A 10000-nucleotide genomic window follows, 5' to 3' on the forward strand; every position below is an offset into this window, starting at 1 on the left:
AGTACGGTGCAACGGTGGCTGCCCATCACCTTCTGCAGGAGGAGAAGCGAGGGTGGTGAGGGGGGGGGGTGCTGCGGGACTCTGGGTCGATCGCTCCGTCTGTCTGTCTGTCGGTCAGTTTGTCTGTCTCTGTCTATCTAAATGTTATTCATGTGTATATTCGATATGCGTGTTGGTGTGTGTGTGTGTATAAATCATATAAACATTATCTTTTTTTATTTATCTTTAAATATATATATTCATATATATATATGTAAATATATATATATATATATATATATATATATATATATATATATATATATATATATATATATATATATATATATATATATATATATATATATATATATCCCTTCCCCTCCCCTCTCCTCCCTCCCTCAAACACGTACCTCATTATTCACGAACGACACCTGAACGGTTGCCTCATTGAAGTTGTTATAGAACTGACTGCTGATGACCTCCACTCTCATGTTCTTCAGGTTCCACACTTCTCCGGCGGGAGGGAGCACGCTCGGGAAATCCTTTGGAGAAGAGAATGAGGCAGTGTTAGAGGTCAGGCGCGGATATATTTTCCATGATCAATGAGCCAAGTTAAGTGTTATATATTCGTATGTATATATCTATATTTGCGTGTGTATGGCATCTCTATAGTCAAGCTACACGGCATCCATGTTGCCCGTGCGCATCTTGAATCAGCCAGGGCATCTGCTCCCATCCGCTTGGGTCACGGCCGGCCAATAGAAGGACAGGTCGCGGCGTGACCCCAAGCAGACAGAGGCAGAGACCGCCGTCACCGTGCCGCCAAGACCCCCCCCCCTCACCCACCCCCGAGCTGGCCGGCTGCGCCACCGCTCAAGCACTGCCCAGTCTCTCGTTTCGCATATTAATTGTGTGTACTCTTGGGAAATAAAGTCTTGCCATTTACCACTACCATTACTGCCTACCAGTCCCTAGGTAGGAAGTTAACAGCCTCTTACAGTGTGTATGTGTGTAGATTCACACATGGATAGATGAAAGATAGATAGAGCGACGGACAGATAGATAAATAAATAGGCAAATAAGACATCCTATCACCTCCCACCATAGCATGTTTCTCTCCCCATTTCTCCCTCTATTCCTCTACACCTCCTTCCATCCAACCCTTTCTCTCTCCCCGCTTCCCACGCCCAGCCGCCACCCGCCGCTCCGCCCGACGTACCTTGTCGTGGTCGGGGAAGGCGTGGATGAGGATCCAGACCGGCATCTTCCTCTCGTAGATCATCCTCCAGGCTGTGTCGAGGGTGTGCTCCATCGGGTGCTCCATCGCTACGAATTCGTCCTGAGGAGGAGACGAAGGGGAGAGTGTCGGGGAATCCTCTACTTTATTACTCTCGCTTACTCTTTCGGGTAGTTCGTTATCCATAGCTTTTCTACCTCTCCTTACACTAAGGAATCCTCCTCCCCCTCTTTTATTTCATTATAACGTGATTATTTTTAAATCTCGCTGAACGCAACTGTTATCCAAATCTCGCTAAACTCGGCTGATACCCAATTTTCACAGCTTAACTGTTACTCAAATCTTTACCCTGTCTGCTACTCCTAAAATTCCTTTTTCTTCATCCCTTGTCCTTCTCTTATCCCTAAGTTTTCCCTCTCATTCTCCTTTCCAAGCTTCAGTCCCGTTTTTGGAAAGTGTAGGAGGGTGCGCGCGCGGTCCAAAGGCGTTCTCAGAGCAATGTCCCGACAGTGTGTGTGTGTGTGTGTATCTGTGTGTGTATCTGTATGTGTATCTGCCTCTGTATGTGTGTATACATGTGTCTACATGAATATATTAACCTCTCCGATCGGGATTCGATCCCTCACCACCGTTGCAAGAGATTGCAAGACGGTGCCTCAATCCACTAGACCACCACACACTCATCCAGGCGGTGAGAGATCGAATCCCGATCGGAGAGGTCAATAGATTCATGATATAAATGCGGTGGTGCATTATTCCATCTTTCGTGTGTCTACATATATATATATATATATATATATATATATATATATATATATATATATATATATATATATATATATATATTCACACCTATATACGTTCACCATTTTGCCCTCTCTCACCTTTTTGTCGAAGCCATTGACGAAAGTGGCGTTGATGTACTGGGAGCAAGAGTCGCTGGTCAGCACGTAGAGGAAGATCATCCTGCCATCCGCTATAAGAGGTCAACAAAGGTCAAGACTATGTATAGAGCGTGCGGGACGTGTCGAGGTGAGGAAACTATTATTCTATTATTCATTTCTTTCTATTTATCTGTTTAGTTATATATGTTTTTGTTAATTTATCTTTTTTCTCTACCTACTTCTGGATTTAAAAAAAAACATTTACCCCGTAGCCCCGGATTCCTTGATTAAAATCCTTTTGGACAAAATGTTTTCTCTTAAACTGACAAAACCATATGATAAAACTTCGACCCGTGATAAAAAGCAAAATCAAACACACACACAAATAATAATAAAGATAAACAAGCATGAATAAAGAAACAAGCAAACAAGTAGACAAACATAAACAAAAAAATAAACAAACAAGCAATGTAAAGATTTAGAAAAAAGCGGGCGAGTTAGAAAGGGAGTAAAAAAAAATCGAGTAAAGGTTTTAAAATTGGCTCAAAAAGCAATACAAAATTAACAAAATTAGTTACTTTGTTTGCTTGACCTGGGCGATTAATGAGGGAAAAATCAGCAGAGTTAAAAAGTTAAAATCCTGGGCGATTAAAGAAGCAAAAAATCCGTTTAAAAATAGCTCAAAATTATTATTATTTTTTTAAAATTTATTTATTTATTTATTATTATTTTTTTTTTTACCTTGGCCGAGTTGAAAACCTGGGCGATTAAAGAATGAAAAAGTTTTTTTTTTGTTTTTGTTTTGTTTTAATTGGCCGAATAAGGAGGGAAAACTAGGGCGAGTAAATAAGGAAAAAAAGCTAAAAATTAGTGTAAATTTGGCTCAAAGTTAGTTTTTAAAATTTGATGAATAGAGGGGAAAATTAAGTTAAAAAACTTGGGCGAGTAGACACGGAATAAATAGCTTGAAATTAGTTCAAAGTTAGCAACAAAAAAAAAAAAAAAAAAAAAAAAAAAAATAATAATAATGTTTTAAAAACTTGGACCAGTAAGAAGGGGAAATTAGCAAGTTCAAAAGCTTGAGCGATTAAAGAAGGAAAAATTAGTTCAAAACTAGTTCGAAATTAGTTCAAAATTAATTGTTAAAACTTGGACGAGTAAGAAGGGAAAGATTAGCAAAGCTCAAAAACTTAACCCGACTAAAAAAAAAAAAAAAAAAGAAAAAAAAAAAAAAAAAAAAAAAAAAAAAACTACTCAAAATTAGCCCAAAATTTGTCTCATAAAAATTATTCTCAAAAACCTAAGCGCGTAAAAAAGAAAAGAAAAAAAAAACATCAGCTGAAAATTAGCACAAAACCAATAAAAAAATAATAATAATAAACCAAAATAATAATAATAATAATTAAAAATAATAATAATAAATAAATAAAAATAATTAAAAAAATAAAAAAATAAAAAAATAAATAAAAATAAATAAAAAACCTGGGACGATCTCGGGGTCACGGTTGAGGTGCGCGAATTCCGGTCTTTTGGCGAAGGAGAAGGTCAGACCTTTCGGGAAATCCTTCAGTTTCTGCGGCGAAAATTAGGACGTTTTTGCGTTACTTTGCAAAATGAACGACGAAGGGAAGGGCAAGAAAACACACGAAGGGCATATTCGTGTGTTTTCTTGCCCTTCCCTTCGTCGTTCCTTTTGCAATCTGTTCAACATGAATTCCACACTTGCATTACTTTGTACGGGCGTTGTGTGGCTGTCATGATGGTGTTATTTTTTTACGAGAATAAAGATAATAATGATAAGGATAATAAGATAAGATAAGGATAAAAGATGGTAAGTCTAATAAGATAAAATGATAAAAGATGGTAAGGATAATAAGATAAAATAATGATAAAAGATGATAAGTCTAATAAGATAAAATAAGGATAAAAGATTATAAGGCTAATAAGATAAAATGAGGATAAAAGATGATAAGGCTAATAAGATAAAATAAGGATAAAAGATGATAAGGCTAATAAGATAAAATAAGGATAAAAAGGTGATCAAGATATTAAGATAAAATAATGATAAAAAGGTGATCAAGATAATAAGATAAAATAAAGATAAAAATGGTAAGGATAATAAGATAAAATAAAAATAAAAGATGGTAAGGCTAATAAGATAAAATAATGATAAAAAGGTGATAAAGATAATAAGATAAAATAAGGATAATAAGATAAAATAATGATAAAAAGGTGATAAGGATAAGATAAAATAATGATAAACAGATGATAAGGATAATAAGATAAAGGATAAAAACATGATAAGGATAATAAGATAAAATAAGGATAAAACGATGATAAGGATAATAAGATAAAATAAGTATAAAAAGGTGATAAAGATAATGATAAGATAATGATAAAAAGATGACAAGGATAATAAGATAAAATAAGGAAAAAAATGGTAAGGATAATCAGGTAATAATAATTAGTGATAAGATGAAAAAAAAAATTACGATTGATAATAAATGATTTTTTTTACAATTGGTTATAAGGATAATCTAGTAATGATAAGTGATGATACGGTAATAAGTGATTTTTTAAAGACTGATAATAAAGATAATCAGGTAATAATGTGATAATAAGGTATTGAAAAGTGATTTTTTACGATTTAGAATAAGGATAATCAGGGAATAATAAGTGATAATCAGGTATTGAAAAGTGATTTTTTTACGATTTAGAATAAGGATAATAGGTAATAATGTGATAATAAGGTATTGAAAAGTGATTTTTTACGATTTAGAATAAGGATAATCAGGGAATAATAATGTGATAATAAGGTATTGAAAAGTGATTTCTTTGATATCGAGAATGGGAATTATTAGGTAATAATAAGTAATCATAAGTAATGTGTTTATCTCGAATTGTAAGGATAAGAGGGTAATAATAAGTGATAATAGGGTAATAATAATAAGATGATGATGTGATAATAAGGATAATATGATAATGAGTGTTGAGTCATGGTGTGTTTTCCGTACAGAAGACGAGTAGAGGAAAAAAAAAAGAGAAATAAAGGAGGTTTAAAGAGGGAGAAGAAGAGCGGGAGGACTAAATGACGGTGAGGATGAGGATTGCGATGGTGGTGATGAAGACGATGATGGTGATGATGATGGTGGTGGTGGTGATGACAATGATGATCGTGATGATGACAATGATGATGGTGATGATGACAATGATGATGGTGATGATGACAATGATGATGGTGAAGGTGGTGGTGGTGGTTATGATAGCGATGATGACAATGATGATGGTGATAATGATAATGATGATGGTGATGACGGTGATGATGGTGGGGATGGTGATGATGATTATGATGACGATTGCGATGACGATGATGAGGAGGAGTAAGAGGAGACAAAAAGAAGAAAAGGGAATGAGAACAAGAAAAGGTAGCAAGAAAAGACGACACGAAGAGAAGGCGGTGAGAAGGACGACCTCGCCCCCACCTGGTGCTGCTCCTGAAGAACAGAGGCGCCTCCTTGGTCCTTCGGCGTCCTCAGTCTCTCCAGCTCCTCCAGGAAGCTCCCACAGGGGATGCTCGTCGTCTCCCCGCAGAGGATCTCGTGCAGGAGCTGGTGGGCGAAGCGGTACTGCACCTGCGAGATGGGGAGAAGGGGGGGGGAGGGGGTTAAGGGGTGGAGGGGCTGGATCGCGCCGGGATGCGAAGGAGGGAGAAGGGAGTTTTGGTCGCTCGTGCCTTCTCTCAGTTCGATTCCTCCTCTCTTTCTTAGCCTTATTGTCTTTCCTTGTTCTCTCCGTTCCTCCTTTTATTTTCTATTTTTGTTCTCCCCCCCCAAGACTCTGTTTGCCCTCCAGAAGTTTGACTCCCCCCCCCCCCTCTGCCCATCAGGGGGCTCACAAAATCGCCTTTTTGTCATTAGTACTGATTTTTATTTTCTATATATTTATTTATCTTTATATATATATATATACATATATATATATATATATATATATATATATATATATATATATATATATATATATATATATATATTTATATATATATATATATATATATATATATATATATATATATATATATATATATTTTTTTTTTTTTTTTTTTTTTTTTTTTTTTTTTTTTTGTCTAAATTACATCTATATACATGTGACAATAGCTTTAAAATGCCACTAGAATCGTTCATTTTTCAGCTGATTGTGATCACTTCGCTCGCCAAGCCCCTTTTCTGATCCACCCCCCCCCCAAAAAAAAAAAAAAAAAAAAAGAAGCCCCCACTTTTTCCCTTTCTACTCCTTTCCCCTTCCTGCTCTCTTCCTTCCTCCCTCCACTCTTTCACCTTCCTCACACTCTAACTTATCTCTCTCTTCCCCTATTGTCTTCCCTTTGCCTCCGTTTCTCCCATCCTCCATTCCTTTTTCTTTCCCAATCTCCTCCTTCCATCCACTCTTTCTTCCTACCACCCTTACTTACCTCCCTCTCTCTCTCTCTCTTCCCTCTCTTGCCCTCTCCGGTCTTCCTCTCTCCCCCAGATTTACCCATCCTCCACCCCTTTCCCCTTCCCACTCTCCTCTTCCTTCCTCCCTCTACTTATTCTCCTTCCCCATCTCCCTCCCTCTCTTCCTCCTTCGTTCTTCCTTATGCCTTACCACGTTCTCCACGAGCAAAGGACGCGCCTTCCTGAGCTCGAGGAGGCCGTCGCGCATGCTCACAAGACCCGTCGCCTCCAGCTGGTCGAGCGCGTGCAGCACCAGCAGGATGGTGCCCGTGCGTCCTATGCCAGCGCTGCGAGGGAGAAGGGGAGGCCGAGGTCAGAATGGCACGAGAGGATGTGTCACGTACAGAATCTGCGTCAAACGGACCAGATTTGCCGTGTCCGGGATAAAGGAGAGTATATTTAGCAAGCAGACGAGGTCTGTCGTGCTCGGGACAAAAAAAGAAGAAACGTATCAAGCAGACGAGGTTTGTCGTGTCCGGAACAAAGGAGAGAAAATACAAATGAAAAGAACAAAAGGCAGTGACACAGAAAGAGAAATAGAGATGGAGATAGAGAGAGAGGGGGGGGGGAGAGCAGATAACAACCATCCGAATGCGCACGATGTACGTCAAGGAACCCCAGAGCCACCGCGGGCCTCACCTGCAGTGCACGAGAAGCGGTCCGTCGCCCAGGTTCTCCGCCCGAATGTTGGCCACCATCTGCGCCAGGCTGTAGGCGTGCAGGGGGACGCCATGGTCGGGCCAGGCCAAGAACTGGTACTGTTTCAACTGCGGGCGGATGAGAGGGTAAAGGGCAAGGAGGTTTTAGCTGTTTGTGCTGGACATCATAAGGCAGAAGGGGAGGGGGAAAGAAGGGAAGGGAGGAGAGAGATAGAAAGCGAAGGAGAGAGAGGGGATGGGAGAGATGGAAAGAGAAGGAGAGAGAGAGGAAGAGGAGTGAGGGGAAGTAGGAGAGAGAGAAAGATGAAGAGAATGAGAAAGAGAAGGTAGAAGACAAGGAGAGGGAATCTCAATTGTTTGTACATCATGAGGCCCCCCCCCCCACACACACACACATACACACACACACACACACACACACACACACACACACACACACACCACACACACACACTACGCTTCACATAATGAAGGGACTATTACACACAGTCCAAGGCAATATATATACACTGTATAATTCAGAATTAACGTATAAATGAACTAAAACTCTTTATGGTTGCTCCTCACCTCTCTCTCTTCGTGGTCAAGCCGAATGCCAAGGGTTCTTACCACGAAGTCCATCTGAAAAGGATTCGTTATGATTGTCGATATTAATAAAATTGGAGCTTTGATAATAGTGATATCTTTTGTTGTCATCATTATCTTTATTATTATTTTGCTGTTTTTTATGATTATGATGATTATCATTGTTGTTATTATCATTGTTGTTATTATCATTGTTGTTATTATCATTGTTGTTATTATCATTGTTGTTATTATCATTGTTGTTATTATCATTGTTGTTATTATCATTGTTGTTATTATCACTATCGTTATTACATTTGTTATCATCATCATTATTATTTTCATTATTATTATCATTATTATCATTATCATCATTATCATTATTGCTATTATCATTATTATCATCAATATTATTGTTATCACTATTATTACTAATCAGTACTATTAGTATTACTATTGTCATTATTATATCATTACTATTGCTATCAACATTGTCATTATTATCATTGTTACTATCATTATCCGTTTTTGTTACTGTCATTATGACTATAATGTTTACTATCATTATCATTACTATTATCATTATTATCATCATTACCATAATCATCGTTATCTTCATTATCATTATTATCATCATTATTATCATTATTGGTGATTTAACCATCCTATTGTTATTATAAAAATTAGAACTATAATCATAACTATAATATCAAAACTACAGCTAAAGTAGACCTGCATTTCACGCAATAACTGAGAAATGAAGTTTCCGCGACGTGGCTTTTCTAAATTGAACGCAAATTGACGGAATCAGCACGCAAAAAAAAATAAATAAATAAAAAAAAAAAAAAAAAAAAAAAACTTTTCTTACCTTCACCTTCTCCTTCTTCAGGTAAATCTCGAGGCCGCCCTTGAACATGGGTTCCTTCTCAGGCCAGTACTGGGCCACTTTGACCTGAGGAAAACCACATTATCTTTTCTCTGTTTAATGTATAGCTATATATGTACTGTCAATATGTATGAGTGAGCATGTGTGTCCTGTATTTATATATGTGTATATATATGCATATGTGCACATGTGTACATATATAGATAGATAGATGGATATATTCATGTATGTGAATATGTATATATGTATATATGTGAATATATATATATATATATATATATATATATATATATATATATACAGAGAGAGAGAGAGAGAGAGAGAGAGAGAGAGAGACAGACAGAGAGAGAGAGAGAGACAGACAGACAGACAGACAGACAGACAGAGACAGACAGACAGACAGAGGCAGAGGCAGAGAGAGAGACAGAGAGAGAGAATCAAATTTTTCCTTAAACATTTGTATCATTAAAACGGAGAGAGAGAGAGAGAGAGAGAGAGAGAGAGAGAGAGAGAGAGAGAGAGAGAGAGAGAGAGAGAGAGAGAGAGAGAGAGAGAGAGAGAGAGAGAGACAGAGACAGAGACAGACAGAGACAGAGAGCGACAGAGAGAGACAGAGAGAGACAGAAAGAGACAGAAAGACAGACAGACAGACAGAGACAGACAGACAGACAGACAGAGACAGAAAGAGAGAAGAGCAGCTGTTGCCGAGACAAACCCGGCCGCCCTCGACGAGTCTGGTCACCATGACGACCACGCGAGCGCCCGTGTGCCAGATCATGCGCCAGAAGTCGTCGATGGTGTTCACGGCGAAGTCCTTGGGTCCCTGGCTGGCGATGAAGGCCTTGTTGCGCTGGTAACTCTGCGGAACGGTCGCCCGGTTATTGCGGTTGTTGATGACCGGGATATTTTAGGGCTCTACGTGGCCGGGTCGAGGCAAATATTAACCCGTAAGTACTTTGGAACACTGTATTTACCCTCTGCACACGAACATATATCTATCTATCTATCTATCTATCTATCTATCTATATCTATATCTATATCTATATATATACATATATATATATATATATATATATATATATATATATATATATATATATATATATCCCGAACACGGTGTATCTATAAAAGACAGAAGGGGGTCAGGGGGCGAGAGAAATATGTAAATATCCGGACGTCCTGCTGACCGAGTCCAACACGGTTCTTGCAGGTATAAGCCTATGAAATTAAAGACCTTTTTAAGACTTTTAAGACTCATACCAATTGCTTTTTTAAGACCTGGAGCCACTTG

At 38.1% G+C, this 10000-nt stretch overlaps 1 protein-coding gene across 4 annotated transcripts in view; it reads right to left on the bottom strand.

Annotated features, from left to right (window-relative positions):
- The window catches only part of LOC113816380 (receptor-type tyrosine-protein phosphatase epsilon), a 33296-nt gene that overhangs the window by 3232 nt on the left and 20064 nt on the right, over positions 1-10000 (bottom strand). For 3 of the 4 annotated variants that reach the window (XM_027368444.2, XM_027368445.2, XM_027368446.2), the window contains 11 exons: positions 9424-9567; positions 8691-8774; positions 7826-7879; positions 7239-7366; positions 6751-6886; positions 5586-5735; positions 3586-3676; positions 2104-2195; positions 1202-1321; positions 393-524; positions 1-32 (listed from right to left, as the gene is read on the bottom strand). The exon at positions 1-32 is cut by the window's left edge and continues 120 nt beyond it. In XM_027368444.2, the coding sequence (XP_027224245.2) occupies positions 1-32; positions 393-524; positions 1202-1321; positions 2104-2195; positions 3586-3676; positions 5586-5735; positions 6751-6886; positions 7239-7366; positions 7826-7879; positions 8691-8774; positions 9424-9567 (1163 nt within the window). The remainder of the gene's footprint in view (positions 33-392; positions 525-1201; positions 1322-2103; positions 2196-3585; positions 3677-5585; positions 5736-6750; positions 6887-7238; positions 7367-7825; positions 7880-8690; positions 8775-9423; positions 9568-10000) is intronic. The other variant, XM_027368447.2, reaches the window with a different exon arrangement.

The sequence above is a fragment of the Penaeus vannamei genome, chromosome 34, assembly GCF_042767895.1.
Source record: "Penaeus vannamei isolate JL-2024 chromosome 34, ASM4276789v1, whole genome shotgun sequence".
NCBI lineage: Eukaryota > Metazoa > Arthropoda > Malacostraca > Decapoda > Penaeidae > Penaeus > Penaeus vannamei.